Raw genomic sequence first — 24,291 nt, forward strand, 5'->3', positions numbered from 1 at the left:
GATAAGGCTGTGGTCCATGTGATCAGTTTGATTAGTTTCCTGTGATTGTGGTTTTAAAAGCATAAAAGCGTATACTTAGATAATTAAAAGCATATACTTAATTACATATACATTTAAAAGCATATGCTTAATTATCCATGTTCCGATTAGAGCTTGAAAGTTTATTTCCACTGCTGTTTTGTTGCAATTATGAATGGTATCTTATTACTTACAGTTTGGCTATTAATAGTGGAAGAAAATGCTACTGATTTTGAAAAGAAATTATTCTATTCAGCAACATCACTGCACCTTCTTAGAGATTCTGATAGTTTCACTTGGTTTTTACATTTATCAAACCATGAAGTTTCCCTCTGATGTCCCAGTCTAAGAATACTCTTACTTAGAGAAATTATTAAACAAATTTTAATTTGTAAGCCTATCCTTTAACTGATTAAAGTCAGGATTTTAGTAGAAAATTTCTTTCAGTGTTCTTCATGCACCAGTGCAATGAAACACTCCTAAGCAAAAGGGCTCCATAGTTGACCAGAGTTTTGGAGACTCAGAATGTACAAATTTGTAAGTTCCTAGAAGCACAACAATATAGAAGCTGTTTAACTTTTCCAAATATTTCAGACAACAAGCTTTTCCCAAATAACAAATTTTGATACACTCTATTTAAATACTTAACCTACAAATTACTTATATTTATATTCTCTATGTTTCAGAAGACCAGGGGAAGTTTGGCAAGATTTTAGATCTTTCCTGTAAGCTTTAGATTTAAATCTTTTTTTTCATCTAGATTAGAATTATATTTTGATGTGTTCAGTGAAGGCAGAGTGGGTTACTGCTCACTCCTCATATCTGTTCTAACATGTTTCTTGGTGATAATACAATTCCAATACAAACATTGTTGAATTTAACTTTTAAAGCAGTCTATTTTTTTCCCCCCATTTTCTTTCTTTTATTTAAGTCAGTCTACTATTATGAGGTAAACTACCTAAAGCTTAATTCTAGTATTCTCTATTCTGCATTACAACAGTGTTTTATTTTTAGGTTATTTGCAGTGTTTTTCCAACTGGCTGTTTCAGGAAAGAATTTTTAGCTCCAGTGAAATCTTATTTTAAGGTCATTACATACAACAGACTGCCAGGCCCCGGTCACCTGGAGGCCCAGCTCCACCTGGAGGCCACCCCCAGAACACAGCTTGAAAACATCTGGGACAATGGCAATGTCCCCAGCAACTCTGAGTTAGTGGTATTAAAACAGAAAAACACTACTAATTTTAAGAACCTTTGAATCCTAGTATGTTTCCTCCTGAAAAACAAAAGATATCAGTTCAACAGAGTAGAAGAGTGTGGTAGAGAGGACCTGGGGACAGAGGCAAGAAACTCAGATCTCCCAAGTGGGCGACCATCCAGATGTATGAACTTGGCGATGTCTCTTGGGCCGTTTGCTTGCAAAGGTGTGAGTAGGAGGTGTGGGCCGGGGGAGTGGAAGCCACTGAAATACGTGCGTTCTGAACTGTCCTGTGGGTTCTCACAGGTGCTGGAGCGGGGCCTGGGTCTCCACTCTCCCACTCTGCCTCCTTTCAAAAGAAGCAGCTTTGTTTACCTTTTTTTTTTTTTTGGTAACCGGTTTACACTGGGATTTATATAAGATTTTATTTGAATAAAGAGCAGATGGCTTAAAAACTGGTATGGGGACTTCCCTCATCGTCCAGTTTTTAAGAGTCCACCTTCCAATGCAGGGGACACAGGTTCGATCCTTGGTCAGGGGACTAAGATCCCACATCCTGCAGGACAGCTAAGCTCTGGCGCCACCACTACCGAGCCCATGTGCTCGTCAGCCCGAGCACCACAACTGGAGAGAAGCCTGGAAACTAAGACCCAATGAGGCCAAATAAATAAACAGATAAATAATATTTTTAAAAAAGTGGTATGTATATATAAAAAAAATCACTGTACTAAATAATCTCTACAGTCACTCCTTCTAGCTTTAACATTTTGGAGTTTTTGTTTTTTTTTTTTTAACTAAGACAGAAAATAGGTTTTTACCAAAAATAAATAATTTTTTAAAAAGATGTATTTATTTATTAGCTGTGGTGGGTCTTCGCTGCTGTGTGTGGGCTTCTCTAGTTGAGGCGAGCAGGGGCTACCGTCCGTTGCAGTATGTGGGCTTCTCATTGCAGTGGCCTCTCTCCATGCTGTGGAGCATGGGCTCTAGGGTGCTTGGGCTTTGGTAGCTGCAACACATGGGCTCAGCAGAGGCAGTGCACAGGCTTAGCTGCTCCATGGCATGCAGGGTCTGCCTGGACCAGCAATGGAGTTGGTGACCCCTGCACTGCAAGGAAGATTCTTAATCAGTGGACTACCTGGGAAGCCCAAAGGCAAATCATTTCTAGCTGAGGAGCAAACCAGGGTAAAAACTTTTCTTGGCGAAGAACATAAACCAGAGTGGTTATTTCCAGAGTCAGTGGCGAGTCACCACCACCTTTAACTCCGGCACAAACACAGCACTAACCTGCAGTGGGATCAGGTTAAAGAATCAAACATAATATCTCACTTTTCTGCCTTTTCTGTGTTATTACCTAAACGTAAGTGATACTTATTGAAAATACTACAAAGAAAACTCAATTCACAGGATTTAAAAAAAAACAACTAACTTTATTAGCTTTAAAAACAAAACTGTTACCATTAATCACAAAGATTTCCCCCAAAATTGCATTCTGCTTTTGTCACCTTGACAAGGAATGTTTAAATGTCCTCAAAATACAGAAGAGCTGAAGTTGACAAATAACACAGTACTACACACTATGAATCGCCACTGTAAGCACACTAAAATGTGGAATACACACCTGTGAATTATCGGCCAGTTTTTGGAAGTACAGTAATATCCACTACAGATGATAGTAGCAGAAAGGTAATGTCCCCCAAAATGTAACAGAAGGTCGGACATTTGCAGATAAAATAATAAATCTGACTCCTGGGTTCAGTTAACACAGAAGTGAAATGGTGGAGAAACATTTCTTGAACTTGGAGGCTACGCACAGTATGCTGCTGCTAAGTCGCTTCAGTCGTCCGACTCTGTGCGATCCCATAGACAGCAGCCCACCAGGCTCCCCCGTCCCTGGGATTCTCCAGGCAAGAACACTGGAGTGGGGTGCCATTTCCTTCTCCAATGCATGAAAGTGAATAGTGAAAGTCAAGTCGCTCAGTCGTGTCCGACTCTTCTCGACCCCATGGACTGCAGCCCACCAGGCTCCTCCGCCCACGGGATTTTCCAGGCAAGAGTACTGGAGTGGGGTGCCATTGCCTTCTCCGAAGCACAGTATAGGAGGATTGAAATCACGGGGCCCCGACTTGGGCTGAGAAGCGTTGGGAGGAGTATGGCACACCAGCAGGACTAGCCACCTTTCTCTCTCCTCAGTCCCCAGTCCGAGTTAGGAAGACTGGGGACCGCATAGAAAACAACACAGAAAACCACAGATTAGGTGCACAGATGTGTCCTCCCGTATGACAGGAATGGACAGTCAGTCAAAGCCACAGGAGTTCCAAGAGCCTGCAGAACACAGTTTTGTTTCCAAAGGAAATGTAGGTTTACAGGAGAGATCACATGACTGGTTTAGCAAAAGGTCTTCAAACTTTTGTTTAAATGGACAGGGATACTCTGACTTAGCCCAAGATTAGCTCTTTTTAACCCTCGCTGGAAAGTTCTAATTCAACCGTTTTTGAATTTTTTTGATCAGTGAATCTAGGAATTGGAAATTTCAGTTGCTTAGTTGCTTGTATATTCATTAATAATGACACTCTACAAATTATTACAATTTCCCCCTGATTCATGGTTAAAAAACAATGGCATTCCAATGAAGGTGCTCTGACTGACCCCACACCAATGGAAGTTTAAAAAACATGTATTTATCAAATTGTTGGACAAGGTTCATAAATCTTATTCTTTAAATTTGTTGAACCTTTTAAAAGACACAGTTCTACAACACGAACTTACTTCTTAAGCTAGAAGGCAACTACGTCTCCAAGTCTTTAGTTTCTTTATATTAGAGTACTTACTGTAAGAAATTCCTTTCCTACAGGAAGATAAAAATGCAGGTGAGCCAAGAAGGGAAGACTGACTGATCTCACCAGCAGGAGAGGTATGAAGTACATAACTCTGGAGAAAAGAGAGACATCCACCAGACAGTGAGCCTGACGCACCAAAGAATTTTGTTGTTTCCAAAGCTTAATTATGTTTTAGATTTTCCCTTCTAAAAAAAAGCCATGGACTGTAAACAAGTCTGTATAAAAACACGAAGCACAGGTCAGCCTTCAGTCATTGACAGAACTGCATCTCACAAACACTGAGTGAGCATTCCCTTCCACCGCAAGCCCTTTCCGAATCATATTAGGTCTCATTCTGCTTCATTACAGTCATGTCTCAAGTATGCCTATTTATATTCTAATCCGATTATTATGAAAATCTAGGAAGGCCTACACAAAATGTCACCACAATTCCTGGCTACCAAAATAACATTAAGTAGATTCCAAATCCAATGGTACAAGGACAACGAAAATACAAAACATGGAACATGAAATTCACTCATTGAAATTACGAAGTCACTGACTTCGTCAGATAAGATTTTTCTTATTCATTGTATCTCACTGGGGAAAAGGAATTTTTTCCCCTTTTGTTTCTTATGACTGGTTATCGTGGCCTCTGAGTGTCTTTAAGAAGTCAGTGCAAGAAAAAGTAGAGAAAAGCCACAGCCTGGACGTTGGGACTGCCAATTCGAGAACCTGGGCTGCCTTCTGTGGGCTTCGCAGCAAGTCACATCGCCTGCTTTCTCATCTAAGCAACACGAGGATTCGACGATTCCAAAGCTGCCCTCAGCTCTGTAACTGAGATTCTGAGAAATCAAATATTTCCACTTTATATCACAACATTTTAAAAAGATGGGATTAATGTGAATGGGAAAAACAATCATATTCTACAAGAATGAAAGTGCTAGACTGACGCTGTCTCCTGGCATCTCTTTGATTTGAATATCCCATAAACCAAAATGTTGATTTAAACGTTTATGCTACAAACAACGAAGTCCAGTTGTATAGCACAGGGCGCTATAGTCAATACCCTGTGATGAGCCGTAATGGAAAAGAATATAAACAAGGATATGTATCTGTATGTGTAACTGAATCACTTTGCTCTACAGCAGAAACTAACACAACACTGTAAAATCAACTATATTTCAATTAAAAGAAATACCCTTTACGTTGAACTTAAAAGTTCCCAGTAGCTTTTCTTTGGCTCTTAATTACCGATAGGCTTTAGTGTACAACATTTTGGAGAAGCAGAATGTGAAAGGACTAGTTTGCTTTCACCTGATTTTCAGCTCTCCAAGGCAAGGGAACTGTTTTTACCATTTCTGCCTCTTAGCACCTAAACCAGTAGATGCTCAGAGGCATACACTTCTAAATATAACAGATTCACTTCTGGTTTCATCAGGTGGGTAAATTGAAAGAACCTAGACCACAAGAGCCCACGCACTGCAAGTTCTGTCAACTATTTTTATTGTATTATAATTTTCTTATCTTCTACAAATGTTTTTCCTAACAAAAAGCATCATCTTCTTCCCTCACAACTGCCTAACCTGATTCGAGATTATGGTGTCTAAAGAAACCATGGCTATTATACTTAAGTTAAATCTAAGTGATGACTCAGTTTCAAAGAAGAAACTGAGTTCATATACATGAACTTATTAAAAGGTACTTAAATAAAAGATTAATGAGACTCATCTCTCACAAGATGGATACATGAATTGGATACAGAATAGTCAAAAAAGATCATAATACCTGGGGAGATTCTGGTTGATTTCACAATATTAAAATGTTAATGGGTAGGAAGTGCCTGGAGGTCCAGTGATTAGGACTTGGTGCATTCGTTGCCAAGGGCTTGGGTTCAATCCCTGGTCAAGGAAATAAGATTCTCTCGAGCTGTGGGGTACCGTCAAAAATTTTAAAAAGTTAATGGGTTTAGTAGTTTTTCTTTTAGAGCTCATGTTGTGGAAACACTATACTAGAAAGAACAAAAATATTAATGTTTTCCATTCAGAAAAGTTGCAGTGGAAGCTTGGAGTCTTAACCACTGGACCACCAGGGAAGTCCTCAGAAAAGTTTTAAATATATTAAATTAAAAACATATTATTTAATATATACTTAATTTTGGTTTAAGTTTTTAATTTATTCAACATTGAAAAAAATAAAGAGAAAAAGAAATATTCAGGTAATTTGCATTGTTGGTGGGGCTTCCCTGGTGGCTCACACAGTAAAGAATCTGCCTGCAATGCAAGAGATCTGGGTTCGATCCCTGGGTTAGGAAGAGGCCCTGGAGAAGGAAATGGCAATCCACTCTAGTATTCTTGGAGTATGCCTGGAGAATTCCATGGTCAGAGGAGCCTGGTGTGCTATAGTCCATGGGGTCACAAAGAGTTAGATACAACTGAGCAACTAACACTTAAATTTGCATTGTTGGACTATTAAAGACAGTTTAAGTTAGGGATAGACTGGTTCCAAATAGGAAAAGGAGTTCGTCAAGGCTGTATATTGTCACCCTGTTTATTTAACTTGTATGCAGAGTACATCATGAGAAACGCTGGACTGGAAGAAACACAAGCTGGAATCAAGATTGCCGGGAGAAATATCAATAACCTCAGATATGCAGATGACACCACCCTTATGGCAGAAAGTGAAGACGAACTCAAAAGCCTCTTGATGAAAGTGAAAGTGGAGAGTGAAAAAGTTGGCTTAAAGCTCAACATTCAGAAAACAAAGATCATGGCATCCGGTCCCATCACTTCATGGGAAATAGATGGGGAAACAATGGAAACAGTGTCAGACTTTATTTTTTGGGGCTCCAAAATCACTACAGATGGTGACTGCAGCCATGAAATTAAAAGACGCTTACTCCTTGGAAGGAAAGTTATGACCAACCTAGATAGCATATTCAAGAGCAGAGACATTACTTTGCCAAGAAAGGTCCATCTAGTCAAGGCTATGGTTTTTCCTGTGGTCATGTATGGATGTGAGAGTTGGACTGTGAAGAAGGCTGAGGGCCGAAGAATTGATGCTTTTGAACTGTGGTGTTGGAGAAGACTCTTGAGAGTCCCTTGGACTGCCAGGAGATCCAACCAGTTCATTCTGAAGGAGATCAGCCCTGGGATTTCTTTGGAAGGAATGATGCTAAAGGTGTAACTCCAGTCCTTTGGCCACCTCATGTGAAGAGTTGACTCACTGGAAAAGACTCTGATGCTGGGAAGGATTGGGGGCAAGAGGAGAAGGGGATGACAGAGGATGAGATTGCTGGATGGCATCACTGACTCGATGGACGTGAGTCTGAGTGAACTCCGGGAGTTGGTGATGGACAGGGAGGCCTGGCGTGCTGCGATTCATGGGGTCGCAAAGAGTTGGACACGACTGAGCGACTGATCTGATTCTTTAATTGGAAGGTACAGCATGAAAGCCAAGCCAAATAATAAAACATCATGACTTTTGATCACTTAGAAAATTACAGTGAATAAATATTATCTAAAAGAAAATTCAAAAATTTCCAAACATTGAAAATACATACATTTCCTGACTTACAGAGTTTGTTCTGCAATGATAAATTAGTGCACCCAAATAAGATTAAAAACTGGCTGAATTTAGAACTGCAAAGTAAATTTATTACGTGGCTGCCAGTTAAACTGCCAAATAATAAATTTAATAAGTTTAATAAACAGCTTACAGAATCACAAATTTCAACTGAATTTACATCGAGGCTTACCGTAAGTGGTGGATATATACAAACAGAAGAGTTGATCATCTCAGCATATTTGAAGGTAAGGAAAATATAGGAAACTTTTTTTTTTTGCAATAAAGTTTAAGTCCTTAGAAATAAATTCTACCACAATAAGAACATCTAGACCACAGAAACACGTTACCAAAAATGTATCGATAGCATGATCTGAATTTCTGCATTTTTCTTTCGTTGTCGTGGCAGCCACACTGGTTTATTAGTCCAAACTCACAAGTCCTTGCACAGACACAGCAAGGAGCCCCAGACACTTGCCTTACAAAGAAAACCTGGGGGAGCAGAAAGCCAGTACGGCCACCTGACCTGAAGCAAAGCATTCTTAGTTACAACACTTTTCTACAAAAAGGACTTCGAAATTCACACAGACCACAAAAGAGTAACTAAGAAGATGTTTGTTCAATGATACACCCTCAAATACAAGTAGGAAACAACTCTGTTTTAAGGGAAAATGCCAACTGGAGGCCACGGTAAACAAATTTCACCCAAAAGAAACTCTGACCAATGAATTATCCCTATCTGCTCCATCTTTCCCTAATTCACAGAAAAACAATGTGTGCGACTTCTATGTCAAAGCAAACAGAAGAATGTTTAAATGGACAATTAAAAACAGTCTTCAGAAAATCTTATCAGTACTTTTTCTGATTTAAAGTCTATGAATGATGACACACAAATATGAATAATGGCCACTCAAGTGGTGGTTGAAGACGGCCCGAGCTACAGGCCAGGACGTGTCACAAATGGGACAGCGTGGTAGCCGCCTGAGATCACAGTCATCAGGGTCACAGGTGATGCGTCTCGCTTCCAAAGCAGCAGCTCTTTGCCCGGGGGGCGTTATCCGGAACTGGGGTCTATTATGTATCACTTTGTGATGAGAACAGTGTGCTTGTAGATTTGGGCACCTTGATTCTGACAGTTGAAGGGAACCGGGCATTTCTTCCCCAAAGCTAAAGAAAAAAAAACCACTTGAGAAAAAAAATGATTTTCTGTGAATTATTCTCTACGTCAGGTCTCTTTCTGGGCAAAAAATTCCATGTATATTGAATAGCAATTAATCTTTGACCAAAAGATTTGTTTGGAGCCAACAGACCATTACAAACATACTCATCTAGATTATTAAAACTGTAATACTTTTTATTATTATTATTATTTTAAGACTATTTTTAAGTTCTCAAAAATGGAACTGCCCTGGGTGACTACCGTTTTCACTTTGGGGTACCCCATGCTATCCAGAATCAGGGAAATCGATGTTTCTGGAGGAAGCCATTCTCCTAATTTGCTGTTTAAAAATGGTCAAGAGTTGCCACGTGGTGGGGGCTAATCCTTTAAAATAACATGCTGTTCAGAACATCAGTTAAAAATTGTGCTTTTAACTGATCTGTTAAAACTGCTACTCCATGTTCTACTGTCCCCAGTGTGGGTGCTCCGTGCCCCCTGGCCTCCCCTTGGCTGAGCAGAGGTCACGGTCATGGGTGGGCATGTCCCCGCCATCCCTGGCCAGGTGGGCAGCGGCTCCACGCCACACCACCAAAGCCTCAAAGCGCACAGTCGAAGGCCCGGGGCTCGCTCAGCGCTGCGGTCGGAGGTTCTGGGCGCCGTGTCTGGGTGATTTTCTGTTTGGGGTTTTTTGTTTCTTCTTCCTCTTCAGTTTCACTTTCACAGACGTGAACCACCACGCTTGGTGTGGACTCGGTTCCTGCGTGAAGTTCATATTTCTCTCCTGCAGAGGTAAATAGCAAAGAAAGGGTTCTGAACCTTGAAACTTCTTGTTCTACTCATGTTTTCATTGCTGATTACTGGCTTTTCAATCTGTAAATCCTATGTCATAGTACTTTATCTTGTTTAGACATTACAGAATTAATGCTTTTTAAGGTTCTTAAAAAATTCTGGCATTTCGAGAAATTAGTAGTGAGGAGTACTGAGGTCTTGGGAGTTAAAACGCAAGTGCGAATTCCTGTTCTATGAACAACGCACGTGTTCCCGCTTAACTTCGTAATGGTTTCTGGGTTCCCCTTGGGAGACACCTGTAAGGTTTCAGGCAGCATCGGCAATCTCTTATAGGACCTCAGGGATCCAAGATATAGCTCTCATGTCTAAAAACAACTTCCCCTCAAATGCCTTTTGTATCCCCTAATGTTAATGAAGACACAACATTATTTTAGGTGGATGACTACTATGAACCAACAATGGCACTGATTTATTATAGTATTTTGGAGGGATGAGAGAGAGAAATTAAACAGAAGGAAAAGAAGAGTGGAAAAGAAATACAAGAGAAGAATCTGAAGGGATGATATGGTATCACCACCAATACCTTGGTAAACTATTCAGTGTAGAAGTTGTCTGTCTGCTATTTCGATGGCAACTAATATTCTCTAATGATCTGTCATGTACTAGAATTTGGAACAGTAAAAACTGCAGTTAGATTTACTATTACGTATATATCACTTAGTTCTTGTGTGTGTGTGTTTGTGTGTGTGTGTGTGTGTGGGCGCGTGCATGCACTCAGTCTTGCTGAATCGTGTCCAGCTCTGTGACTTTGTGGACTGTAGCCCACTAAGCCCCTCTATCCATGGGATTTCCCAGGCAAGAATACTGTAGTGGGTTGCCATTTCCTTCTCCAGACGATCTTCCCGATTCAGGGATTGAACCTGCATCTCTGTGTCTCCTGCATCGACAGGCAGATTCTTTTTTTTTTTTTTGACAGGCAGATTCTTTACCACTGTGCCACCTGGGAAAGCCCTTAGTCCTTATAACCATGTTGAAGGGTAGCTCCTATGATCGCTATTTTATTTTATTTTTATTTTTTTTTCTAGAGCTCAAAAGCTCCCTCCCCTGAATTAATTGGGCCATTCAGCCGCCAGTGCAAACCAACCGACTTTTTCGTACCTGATCGCTATTTTAGATGAGAAAACAGAGGCTCAGAAAATGGAAGCTAAATAACCTGCTCAAGATCACAAAGTTAGCAGAGGCTAGAATCTGAACCCAGGTTTGTGTGACTAACTTCCATGCTGATCATGTTGCTACTAGTTGGCTAGAACATGGATAGCTAGCTGAATGAGGGCTTTAAAGCAAAAGTTTGGAGAAAAAAACAGGAGAGAGAGAAGTTGGTTACCTGGTCCCAGTTTGGAAACAGCACAGAGTAGGTCATAATTTATAACAGGCGTTGCGTCCCCGCCCTGCTTCCACCCCACCGGAGGCGACGCGGGAGGGGAGATGAGGAACTGCTTGGCAGGCTGGGGCGGCTGTAAATACGACTTGTCTCGCGTTTCGCCGGACATCTGTACCTGCAGCGGGGGAGATGCTCACAGTTTATGGCCAGGCTATGTGTTTCACTTTCATCTTCCCATTAACTATAACACCTCTTTGGAGAAAATGTAAAATTTCTCTTTGACAGGCTACATATCTTCCAGGGGCTGGGTCAGAGTCTGTCTGGTTCACCACTGAACACTTAGTGCATGACACAGACCATTAGGTGCCCAATAAATATTCGTCAAACAGAAAGAAAAAGCAATGAGTAGACGAATGGACAATGAATCGTACTGAGCACTGAATTCCAGTTTTAGAAGAGATTAGGTTATACCGTCACCATCGACTCCACCAAGACGTGTCCAAACATAGGTTTCATTTGTAATGTCAGACAGCAAACTCCACCTTAATTTTTTTTTTTTAATTTTGAAAGCTAGACCAAGGGAAAAAAATGCTTTGTGAAAAATAAAACAGTATACCTAACAGCTGATCTAATGCTTTTATTTCACTAATTCTTCCAAGAAGTACTTGGTTTGTCAGAGTCCTATCAATGGAGGATTCAAATAATAAGGATGGCCAATTCTCATTAACTTGCAGGATCCTCTGCAATTCCAAAGTCTAGGACAGCCTTTCTGCATGTGCTGTCTGCTCCCTGCTCACCCCTTGGGCTGGGAGCGTTTCAACAGGGCACCTCTTAGGAATCACAGCCCATGGAAATGAGTCCAGAGACTGCTTTTCTCACATCTTCCAAGGATGTCCCATCCCAAGTGCCATTCTAGACGACAGGAGAAAAGTGACCTTACGGTGTTAGGGCTTAATCCTCTCAACCCCAGTTGAGAAAAGCTGCCAGAAAAATATGAAACCCTCTGTTAGGCTAAGCAAAACAAAGTCAGGAGGGCAAATATGCTTAATAAATGTATATGTTTATATATCTGTAAAACAAAGGAAAAATATGTTTACATGATTTGATGATTGGGATTGTTCATTTCAAAGATCTCTGATACGATGATAGAGAAGACGGAGAACTGACAGTATCATTGGATGGAGGAAAACAAGTTCAGCCCACTCTGCCCTCTGCACAATGAAGTAAGTACCTGTGCGAAATACAGCTTCAGCTTCCTTCCGTTGAAGTCTGTCTCGTGGAGTTCTATTCGAGCCCTTGCTGCTGCCTCAGGCTTGCTGAAATTTATTCGGACTCTTCTAAAGCTTTTGAACAACTGAAATGTAACTTGGTCATCATAGATGGTGAAAAGCGCTTCAAATCTCTCCTACAAAGTGAGGGGCAGCACAGCAGAGAGAATAAGGGTTGGGGGGAGAAGGAAAACCTTTACCAAGAGGAAATCTAAATCATTAAACATAAGTAGTGGAGTAGAATTCATTATAATTTGTTTTTTTCCCCAAAGAAGCATTCTTTTCTTGTAGGTGCACAAGAACAGGTGTCCTGTTAGTCATATGCTAAATTCTGCAGTTTGCACTTATTTTAAAAATAAGTTTATTGAAGGTTATATTATGTAGAGTTCATATTATAAAATCAAATGTAAAGTATTATAAAATGAATGTAAGGTATAAAATGATAAGAACATGCCCAATGATAGAACAAGAACATCACTATCATTTTGAAGTCCTCAGCATGCCAGAGTTTTTACCACCATCCTATTCCTTTTTAGCTTCAAAGTAATTATTTTCTGGAATTTCAAGCTTATCTTTGTTTTTCTTTATAGTTTTACAACATTTATAAGCTCCCCTAAAGACTGAATCGTGTTGCATGTATTCTTCTATAACTTGCCTTTTTTCCTAAGATTCTTCCTTGTTGCTGTAACTGTGAGCCACCCTCTTCAGGACTGTATAATATTCCATTGTACAGCTATACCACAATCCCGCTAATGCTGCTGGAATCTGGACTGCCTTCAGTTTTTGTTACTACAATGCTGTTAGGAACATTCTTGGTGCCCATATGCATGGTTTCTCTGGTGTGCACACTGTAAGTGGCATTACTGGGCCTTTGTTCTTCAGTCTCTAAGTTATACACCACTCTCTGAGACCTCATGGACTGCAGCACACCAGGCTTCCCTGTCCGTCACTATCTCCCAGAGTTAGCTCAAACTCATGTCCATTGAGTCAGTGACGCCATCCAACCATCTCATCCTCTGTTGCCCACTTCTCCTCCTGCCCTCAGTCTTTCCCAGCATCAGGGTCTTTTCCAGTGAGTCAGCTCTTCATATCAGGTGGCCAAAGTACTGGAGCTTCAGCTTCAGCATCAGTCCTTCCAGTGAATGTTCAGGACTGATTTCCTTTAGGATTGACTGGTTTGATCTCCTTGCTGTCCAAGGGATTCGCAGGAGTCTTCTCCAGCACCACAATTCGAAAGCATCAATTCTTTCGTTCTCAGCCTTCTTTATGGTCCCACTCCCACATTTGTACATGACTCCTGGAAAAACCACAGCTTTGACTATATGGACCTTTGTCGGCAAAGTCGCAACTTTGCTTTTTAATACACTGTCTAGGTTTGTCAGAGCTTTCTTTCCAAGGAGCAAGCGTCTTTTAAGCAAGCGTCCTGGGCCTCAACACTGACGTATCTTTTACTTTAGTAGACGATGCCAAGTAGTTTTCCAAAGTGTTTGTACCAATTTACTGTCTAAGAGTGAAAGTGTGTTCTGGTTGCTTCATATCTATGCCAACATTTGATATAGACCTTTAAATTTTTACCAATGCAAAGTAAGGGATATGAAAATCAGCTCTAATTTTGGTTATAATTCACATTTCTTTGAAAAATAAAGACGTTGAACCTCTTTTCATGTTTATGGGTCTTCTGGGGTTCCTCTTAATATGATATAGCTTCCCAGGTGGCGCTAGTGGTAAAGAACCTGCCTGCCAATGCAGGAGACAAAAGAGAAGCAGTTAGGTTCCTGGGTTGGGAAGATCCCCTGGAGGAGAGCACAGCAACCCACTCCAGTATTCTTGCCTGCAGAATCCATATGTGTGCTCATATCTTTTGTCCGTTCTTCTATTGGGCTGTCTCTTTTAATTGAGGAATGGGAGTTCTATTGGGGTACTCATTCTTTGTTAATTATAGGTGCCATAAGTACTTTTTCCCAATTTTTTTTTGAGATATACAAGTTTTAAATTTGAACCTTACTAAATGTATCAGTTTTCTTCCTTTTGTGTTGTGTCTTGAGAAATCCTTGTATACTCTGAGATCACAATGATGTTCTCCCAGATGGTCTTAAAATTTTATGATTTCACCTTTCATATTTAACTCTGTACTCTCCATAAAACTAAAGTGTATGAGATGCCCATCCCACTCCCACCAGTAACCACCGTCTATTTTCTGTCACTCTAGATCAGATCATATTTTTTTAGTATTTCATATAAATGTACTTTTGGCCGGGGAGGGGGGGTCCTGGGTTTTTTCCCTGAGCATAATCATTTTGAGAGTCATATTACTGGGTTCTCTTTTATGATCCTTCTTATTATCAAGTAGAATTCCACTGTAAGGATATTTATGCATGTACCTGCTGACAGGCAACTGGGTCGTTACTAGTTTTCAGTTCAGTCGCTCAGTCGTGTCCGACTTTCTGCCACCCCATGAATCGCAGCACGCCAGGCCTCCCTGTCCATCACCGACTCCTCGAGTTCACTCGTGTGAATGTGAATTCACACGTCCATGTGTTGACTTTAAAAAACTACTTTGTGCTTTTTGTGTCAAATTTAGAAATCTCTGCCATACCCAAGGTCACTAGGATTTTCTCCTATGTTTTCTAGCTTAGTTTTTACATTTAGGTCTAGGATCCACTTCAAGTTAATTTTTGTATGTGAGACAAGAGTCAGAGTTCACTTTTTTCTTTCCCCATATGGCTATCCCTTGGTTCCAGCTCCCATGGTTGAAATGATTATCCTTCACTCGGTACATTGAAAACTATTCAACATAGTTGAAAGAAATTAAAGACCCAAATAAGTAGAGACACACACCACTTTCTCTTCAGGGAATCACCTGTTTGACATTATTGATTCTATGTATATTTACTCTCTATTTCATTAATTTCTACTCTTTGTTCTTTGAGTTTTTCCTTTTTCTATTGCCTTAAGTTGGATGCTGAGTCTGTAATTTTTCAATTTTCTCCTTTTTAATAGAAACATTTAAGGAATATATATTTCTAAATATTATTTTTTAGCTATTCCCACAAGTTTGAATATATATTACTTTCATTATTATTTGATTCTAAGTATTTAGTTTAATTTCCATTATGATTTCTTGTCTCATGAATTGTTTAGATATTTCTTAAAATTCCAAATAGGTGGGAGATTTTGCTTGTTATCTTTTTAACATCTCATTTATTTTCACTATGATCAGAGGTTTTTATCCATAGAGATATCAATCCTTCAATATTTCTGAGACTTGCTTTTGTTACAATATTTCATCCATTTTCATAAATCTGCTATGCGTGCTTGAAACATCTTTCTGTAGCTGTTGGGTGCCTGCGGTACCATAAATATGTTCAGTATGTTAAGCTTGTGTTCTTTAGAAGTTCTATATACTGATTTCTTTTAGAGGGGGTGTCTGTTTGAACTAATGATTACCAATAGGTTTGTTCAGATCTCCCACTCAGGTGGATTTATTTTGCCTTGTAATTTGCTCACTTTGGCTTCATACATTTTTACAGATATGTTAACGAATCTGTCTGCCAATGCAGGAGACTAAGATTTGATCCCTGAGTCAGGAAGATCCCTTGGAGAAGGACATGGCAAACTGCTCCAGTATTCTTGCCTGGAAAATCCCATGGACAGAGGAGCCTGGCGGCCTAGAGTCCATGGGGTCATCAGATGCAATTTAGCGACTAAACAAGAAAAACAAAAAGCAAGTTTAGAATTGTTTTGTCTTCCTCGTGAACTAAATGTTTTATTATTAGTAGCCTCTGTCTTTCTCTAGGAACGTCTTTTGTCTTAAAGTCTGTTTTGTCTGATATTAATACAGCTGGTGTAGCTTTCTGTTGGTCATCCAGTCGACTGCCGAACAACAAAGGGTTAGGGTCACCAACATGCCCAGTTCAAAGTCTGCATATACCTTTGCAGGGGCCCTTCGTATCCATGACTCCACACCTGTGAAGTAAACCAACCGTGCAGACTGCATAGCACTGTAGTTTACTGGGAAAAAATCTGCATAGAAGAGGGCCTGTGCAGTTCAAATCTGTGTTGTTCAAGAGTCAACTGTATATTGCACAGAACTCAACTCCTATCCTTTACTTCTGAACTTTATGTATTCTTTTGTTTTAAATATACCTCCTAAAAATGTGTGTAGATAATTAGCTACTTGATAATCACATCCTTCTTCCTATTTCCTTTCAAAACAATTATTAAAATCATTCCAGAAAGACACCATAACTGAATTAACATGCAGACGACAGCAATGAGTTATACGTATCTTTCTCTTCTAAATCCCAATATGTGTGAACTGATGAAGAATTATTCAAAAATGAAGCCATGCAGGAGTTGATGAGACTTCTTCTAAGTTTTGCTGGGTTTTTTCCCCTCTCTTTCACATGCATTTCCCCCTTAATGTGGCATAAACACAGCTTATGAACTGTGTGACTTTAAGGTCCGAGGTGAGCAGAAAATATGAACAATTAATGTAGAGGCAAAACTTTTGTTGTTTCCTATTAGAGGAAAAAGGTCAGCGCCCTTAGCTGGTAGCTCTGCCCCTCACTGTGTCCAAGACATCAGCACGTGGATTCCTGAGCTGTCCCTAACATCCCGGGAACAGCACAAAAGGGCTTTAGAAGAATGGAGACAGGAGGTGAGGGCTTCATATATGGACACGGACTGAAAGCACTCAGGACAAACAGAATCCATTCAGAAACCAAATTCTTTTTTTTTCCCCTCCTTAAATTGTTTTAGAAATAATTTCCTGGAGCTGCACTGGGCCCTCAATGAGGCGCGTGGGCTCTTCACTGCTGGGTTCGAGCTTTCTCTGGTTGCAGAGGGCGGGTTACTCTCCAGCTGTGGCGCGTGGGCTTCTCTTGTCGTGCAGCAGGAGCTCTAGGGTCCTCAGGCTCAGCAGTTGTGGCATATGGGTTCCAGAGCACACATGGTCAGTCCTTGTGCTGAGCGGGCTTGATTACCCCGCAGCCTGTGGGATCGTATTTTTTGGCAGGCAGATGCTTAACCACTGGACCACCAGGGAAGTTGTAGAAATAATTCCCTTTTATGGGTTTCTGAATTCCCTAATGATATAAAAGTAACACCATCCTGTTAAACAGGTGACAGTTGCACATTTATTCCCTAGAAGATCGCGGGGATCCCATAAAACCCAGAGCATCACTGACCACTCTACTTCTTCAGAGGTCACGTAGTATTCATCTCTGGCAGTACAACAGTTATAACGAAAACAATTTGGCTTAAAAACCCAGGCTTTTCCTGTTATGTAAGTTTTCCATAAAATAGAGATCTGAGCTGCCTTCATATGCAGAAATCACCCGTGCAGTAAGTGAGCAGTAAAAATGACTACAAATAGCTTGCACCTAAAATATGTTAAGGATAACACATAACAACACAGTTTCTTGGGAACTCAGGGTTACTCTGCAGCTGGGCCTTGGGTGCACTAAAATCACGGAAGGGGAAAATGGGAAGGTCAGATAGGAAAATAGGCTTCAGGGAGTGACAGATAAGGACGGCTGCTAGATGCGCATTTCTCAATCTTTCCAGAATTACGGCTGCTCTACTCTTTGGTCCCCTGCCCAAGGCAGAGAAGGTGATGTTTATCTTTCACCGAGGAACAAACTATGAAAATGATTGTGCTGCACCCGTCTGCTTTGAACCAAAAAATCATGAGGCATCCATCATTTCTGTACATCAAGTTGGAAAGTGAAAGTTGCTCAGTTGTGTCCGACTCTTTGCAACTATACAGTCCATGGAATTCTCCAGGCCAGAATACTGGAGTGGGTAGCCTTTCCCTTCTCCAGGGGATCTTTCCAACTCAGGGATCAAACTCAGGTCTCCTGCATTGCAGGCGGATTGTTTACCAGCTGAGCCACAAGGGAAGCCCCAAGAATACTGGAGTGGGTAGCCCATCCCTTTCTCCAGTGGATCTTTCCGACCCAGGAATTGAATCCTCATTGCAGGAGGATTCTTCACCAACTGAGCTATCAGGGAAGCACAGAAGTGACGTTTCAATCCATTCAGCAGTGAAATTATCTTTGGAGTCCTAAGGCAAGAGAATTTCACATTCTCTTTCTGTAAATCTGAGATAGAAAATTCCACCCATTCAGAGTCCAGTGGCTCCAGGTTCACCGATGCCAGAGGCAAGGTTATTGGTTTTGCCTTTTTTCCCCATGGCTAAGGTGGAAAGAATTCCGTGATGACGCTTTACAGAAGATGTGTACACAATGCAGAAGTCATTTTCCAGCAGCTGAGGGGGTAACTGCTCACCCTAAACACCGAGAAAATGCAGACCGCCACTTCAGGAGGGCAGTGAGACCCACAACCACAGCCACCACCTGGTCACATTAACAGTTAAGCTCAGACACACACACACATGTGCGCACACACACACTCACTCACACACTCACTCACACATCTGCAAGTTACAAAGGTACTGACTGCACTCAATTAACGATACTCAAGCCCTGCAGCCCATCAATAAACAGACACACTTCATTTGGTTTTTCTGGGGAATATCTGTTAGAGACAGTCAGTCTCCAAAACCGTGACTATGAGAGCGTCTAATGAGGTCCCAGCTGTTGACAGCCCCCCAGCAGCACCATGGCTTTTGTCTTGTTTCTTTTTTTCAGCCTAAAGTTTGTTTAGTTGTTTACTAAAAAGAGCAGGGAAGACAGAGTAGCAGATTTTAAGGCCTCCTGGAGGAAAGAATAGGTGGAACAGAAGTAGGGAGACAGGACAAATGGAGAAGCAGAGAATTCTGTCTCCTGTTAACAGTCCTCTGGCCACCCCACTGAGCTACTGTTTTCACGGGCACTTTGAAGAAGCAGTCCGATTACAGGGCAGTTATCCAATCTAAGACTCAAAATGGCCTGCAAAAACACTTCAGGTTTGCAAACGCATCCAGGTACTTGGGCTCAAACATTTTTTTTCCCCTAAAAACATTTATGTGCTTATTTATGCTATACTGGGTTCTTAGTTGGGACATATGGGGTCTAGTTTCCTGACCCACACCCCCTACATTGGAGCACAGTGTCTTAGCCACTGGATCACCAGGGAAGTTCCCAACAAGTTTGATCTAAAACATCAGAGGTTGAGGAAAACCACAAACATGAGTTCTTTCCCTAAAAACCATGAGAATCCCCCCAGGAACAAGGAAAACAGTTTCAGTTGCTCTGTTCCCAGTGCTCAGGCTGCAGCTGTCAAGGGCGGTGTTGTCCACCAGTGCGACTGCACAAGGAGACCTGCAAAGGCCCTCTCTAGGGTGGCCACCCGGATCCTCACTTCCTCCTTCTTGCTCTCCCTGCCCACGAAGCAAGAGACATCAGGAAGTTCAGGTTCAGCCTGCAGTCTCCAAGAGTGTGAGCATCCTGAAAGGCTCATCCTGAAAGGGGAGGACTAGGAACTGTTTCAGGCTGAAAGAGACGAAATAAAAGACACCTGACAACCTAATACATTGAGTGATAGTTCAGTTCAGTTCAGTCACTCAGTCGTGTCCGACTCTTTGCGACACCATGAATGCAGCACGCCAGGCCTCCCTGTCCATCACCAACTCCCGGAGTTCACTCAAACTCACATCCATCGACTCGGTGATGCCATCCAGCCATCTCATCCTCTGTCGACCCCTTCTCCTCCTGCCCCCAATCCCTCCCAGCATCAGGGTCTTTTCCAATGAGTCAACTCTTCGCATCAGGTGGCCAAAGTACTGGAGTTTCAGCTTCAGCATCAGTCCCTCCAAAGAACACCCAGGACTGGTCTCCTTTAGGATGGACTGGTTGGATCTCCTTGCAGTCCAAGGTGTGTGTGTCCAACACCACAATTCAAAAACATCAATTCTTCGGCACTCAGCTTTCTTCACAGTCCAACTCTCACATCCATACATGACCACAGGAAAAACCATAGCCTTGACTAGACGGACCTTTGTTGGCAAAGTAATGTCTCTGCTTTTGAATATGCTGTCTAGGTTGGTCATAACTTTCCTTCCAAGGAGTAAGCGTCTTTTAATTTCATGGCTGCAGTCACCATCTGCAGTGATTTTGGAGCCCCTCCAAATAAAGTCTGACACTGTTTCCACTGTTTCCCCATCTATTTCCCATGAAGTGGTGGGACTGGATGCCATGATCTTCGTTTTCTGAATGTTGAGCTTTAAGCCAACTTTTTCACTCTCCTCTTTCACTTTTATCAAGAGGCTTTTTAGTTCCTCTTCACCTTCTGCCATAAGGTTGATGTCATCTGCATATCTGAGGTTATTGATATTTCTCCCGGCAATCTTGATTCCAGCTTGTGCTTCTTCCAGCCCAGCGTTTCTCATGATGTACTCTGCATATAAGTTAAATAAGCAGGGTGACAATAAACAGCCTTGATGTACTCCTTTTTCTATTTGGAACCAGTCTGTTGTTCCATGTCCAGTTCTAACTGTTGTTTCCTGACCTGCATATAGGTTTCTCAAGAGGCAGGTCAGGTGGTCTGGTATTCCCAGAATACCAGAATTTTTTTGGTATTTTCCAGAATTTTCCACAGTTTGTTGTGATCCACACAGTCAAAGGCTTTGGCCTAGTCAATAAACCAGAAATAGATGTTTTTCTGGAACTCTCTTGCTTTTTCCATGATCCAGCGGATGTTGGCAATTTGATCTCTGGTTCCTCTGCCTTTTCTAAAACCAGCTTGAACATCTGGAAGTTCACACTGAGTAATAAGGGACTGGATTTTTGTTGTTATAAAGGACATTACAGGAACCATGGCCAAACTTGAATGGGGTCCGAGGATTAGAATGATGTAATGTGTCAACGTCAATTTCCTGAATTTTGTTTTTGTTTTGTTTTCTTAGAACGCCCTTGTTTGTAGCAGATACATATTAAAATATTGGTGGTAATGGCCACCGTGGCTGGCAACTCACTATTAAAATGGTTTAGAGAAAAAGTCCTTTGTACACCCAAACTAGGAAAAGCAGTTCTATTATTCAGTGACCCCAAGTGTCACTCCTCCAGACAGGCTTCCCTGAGCACTCTAGTTAAACACTGTCACCCATCAAGCCGTTCTCTAGCCCTCCTCTGTCTTTGTTTTTTTTAAGTGATTTTGTTTATTTTTGGCAGTGCTGGGCCTTCACTGCTAGGCAGGCTTTTCTCTGGTTGCAGCCAGTGGGGGCTACTCGATAGCTGTGACGCACGGACTCCTCGTTTTGACGCTTCTCTCCTTGTGGGCCACAGGCTCTACAGCGCACGCGGCCTCAGCGGTTGCGGCTCCTGGGCTCGAGAGCACAACAGGCTCAGGAATTGTGGTGCACGGGCTTAGCTGCTCCGCCGCTTGTGGAATCTTCCCGGGTCAGGGATTGAATCCACGTCCCCTGCATTGGCAGGTAGATTCTTTACCACTGAGCCACCAGGGAGGCCCTGCTCCACTGTTTTTTCTTCTTCATGTGTGTGTTCAGTCACTCAGTCGTGCCTGATACTTTGCCACCCGGTGAACTGTAGCCTGCCAGGCTCCTCTGTCCATGGGATTTCCCAAGCCAAGAATACTGGAGTGGGTTGCCATTTCCTCTTGCAGGGAATCTTTCCAACTCAGGGAATCAAATCCATGTCTTCTGCATTGGCAAGCAGATTCTTTAACACCGAGCCACTGAGGAAGCCTATTTTCTTCACTGTACTTGTATTATCTGAACTTCTGATTCACTTGTTTGCATGTTAAATAGTTTCCTCTTGTAATGTTCTGTTGGAGCTAGAGCTTCATTGCGTCCACCACTGTCTCCCTAGAACCTTTAACCGTGACTGGTACAACACCCAATAAACACTTACTGAATACACAAATCGAGGTCAGTTGTAGAGTCTGTAAACTGATGGTCTCCAAGAACATGACAGCTGATCTGACTGTTCAGTGATCTTTTAATATGCCTGACAATTAGGATAACTAAATTCCTAACTAAGTGATCTAAGACACTTTTCAACTCTTGTTTTGAGACAAAGTATTCACAAGGGAAGCTACAAATATAATAGAAGATAAATGAAGATAGCTTCATTTCAAAATCTTACATCTGAAAATTCCTAAATGTTCTATCTAAGATGGGGCGTCTAGGAACATTATACAAGTTTGCACTGCTATAATATTCTTACTGCATTTTATAAATCTGTGATAGTCTGGGGGAAAACCTGGTCCTTCACAAAGCACTACATTTGAGAAGCTTTTATCTACAGTTTATGCAAAAGCATGTTAAAAGGAATAAAAATGTTAACTACCAGACTGGCAAAAATGCTTATTTCTGAAAAAATAAAGTCCCAGTGACGCTACAGAGCAATGGAGCCCTTTTGCATGGCTGGTAGGACGTGCACAGCTGTAGCCTCACAGACTACTCGACAGTCTCTGCTAAGACTGTGAAAAAGTACAACCTGATGAGCCAGCAACATCATGCCTGTTTACATACCCTGAGAAGACTCCCCTACTTCCAGCAGGATGTACACAGGACACATACAGAACATTCACAGCATCAGTGTTGCAATAACAACATCTCAAAAATAACCTAAATGTCCAACATAAGAATGAGTAAATAAATAATGCTGTATTTTTAGACTAGGACAGTATATATAGCAAGGGAAATGGAATATATATTTCAATATGGATAAATCTTATAGATACAACATTGAGAAAAATTGATCTAATTATCCCTTTTATATAAATTTTAAAAATGTAAAATCTTATGTATTTCACTGGTGTTACAGTTTTCAGCATATGGATGCTGCATATCCTCTGTTGGACCTAAGTATTTCATGGTGCTATTGTAATGTTTTTATTTTATTTTATTTTTTAAATTTTATTTTATTTTTAAACTTTACATAATTGTATTAGTTTTGCCAAATATCAAAATGAATCTGCCACAGGTATACATGTGTTCCCCATCCTGAACCCTCCTCCCTCCTCCCTCCCCATACCATCCCTCTGGGTCACTAGCCCCAAGCATCCAGTATCGTGCATCGAACCTGGACTGGCAACTCGTTTCTTACACGATATTTTACATGTTTCAATGTCATTCTCCCAAATCTTCCCACCCTCTCCCTCTCCCACAGAGTCCATAAGACTGTTCTATACATCAGTGTCTCTTTTGCTGTCTCGTACACCGGGTTATCGTTACCATCTTTCTAAATTCCATATATATGCGTTAGTATACTGTATTTATGTTTTTCCTTCTGGCTTACTTCACTCTGTATAATAGGCTCCAGTTTCATCCACCTCATTAGAACTGATTCAAATGTATTCTTTTGAATGGCTGAGTAATACTCCATTGTGTATATGTGCCACAGCTTTCTTATCCATTCATCTGCTGATGGACATCTAGGTTGCTTCCATGTCCTGGCTATTATAAACAGTGCTGCGATGAACATTGGGGTACACGTGTCTCTTTCCCTTCTGGTTTCCTCAGTGTGTATGCCCAGCAGTGGGATTGCTGGATCATAAGGCAGTTCTATTTCCAGTTTTTTAAGGAATCTCCACACTGATCTCCATAGTGGCTGTACTAGTTTGCATTCCCACCAACAGTGTAAGAGGGTTCCCTTTTCTCCACACCCTCTCCAGCATTTATTATTTGTAGACTTTTGGATCGCAGCCATTCTGACTGGTGTGAAATGGTACCTCATAGTGGTATTGTAATGTTTTTAAATTTCAACTTCCAAATGTTGACTGCTGGTAAACAGACACGTGGCTGATTTTCTATAGTGACCCTGTATCCTACAAGCTTCTTAAACTCACTTATTGTTGTTGTTCAGCCACCCCATCATGTCCGACTCTTTGTGACCCCATGGACTGCAGGACGCCTGTATAAAAGGTCAAACTCACTTATTAGTAGAGTTTTTATGTAGATTTCTTTCTAAAGAGACAATCATGTCAACTGAAAATAGAGCAAAATTTAAAAACTGTATATACACATATACAGAGTATTAAGCTTGAACTAGAAGAAATGCCAATACAGGCATCTGCCAGTTTTCAGAAGTTTGCTTTATGCCACTTTGCTTTTACGAAAGACCTGCACCAGTACCTATTTTCCGTAACAGAAAGAAGTCCAAGGAGGATTCTTCCTTTTATGAAAAAAGGTGA

General features: G+C 41.2%; 1 protein-coding gene across 2 annotated transcripts in view; it reads right to left on the bottom strand.

Moving 5' to 3' along the window:
• Window positions 1-7,440: 7,440 nt before the first annotated feature.
• RCAN3 (RCAN family member 3) overlaps window positions 7,441-24,291 on the bottom strand; it is a 38,077-nt gene continuing 21,226 nt past the window's right edge. The window contains exons 3-5 of one of the 2 annotated variants that reach the window (XM_010802530.4): window positions 12,156-12,329; window positions 10,928-11,099; window positions 7,441-9,535 (exon numbers count right to left, since the gene is read on the bottom strand). In XM_010802530.4, the coding sequence (XP_010800832.1) occupies window positions 9,351-9,535; window positions 10,928-11,099; window positions 12,156-12,329 (531 nt within the window). In that variant the 3' untranslated portion in view covers window positions 7,441-9,350. 2 annotated transcript variants of the gene reach the window in all.

Source organism: Bos taurus, chromosome 2 (assembly GCF_002263795.3).
Source record: "Bos taurus isolate L1 Dominette 01449 registration number 42190680 breed Hereford chromosome 2, ARS-UCD2.0, whole genome shotgun sequence".
NCBI lineage: Eukaryota > Metazoa > Chordata > Mammalia > Artiodactyla > Bovidae > Bos > Bos taurus.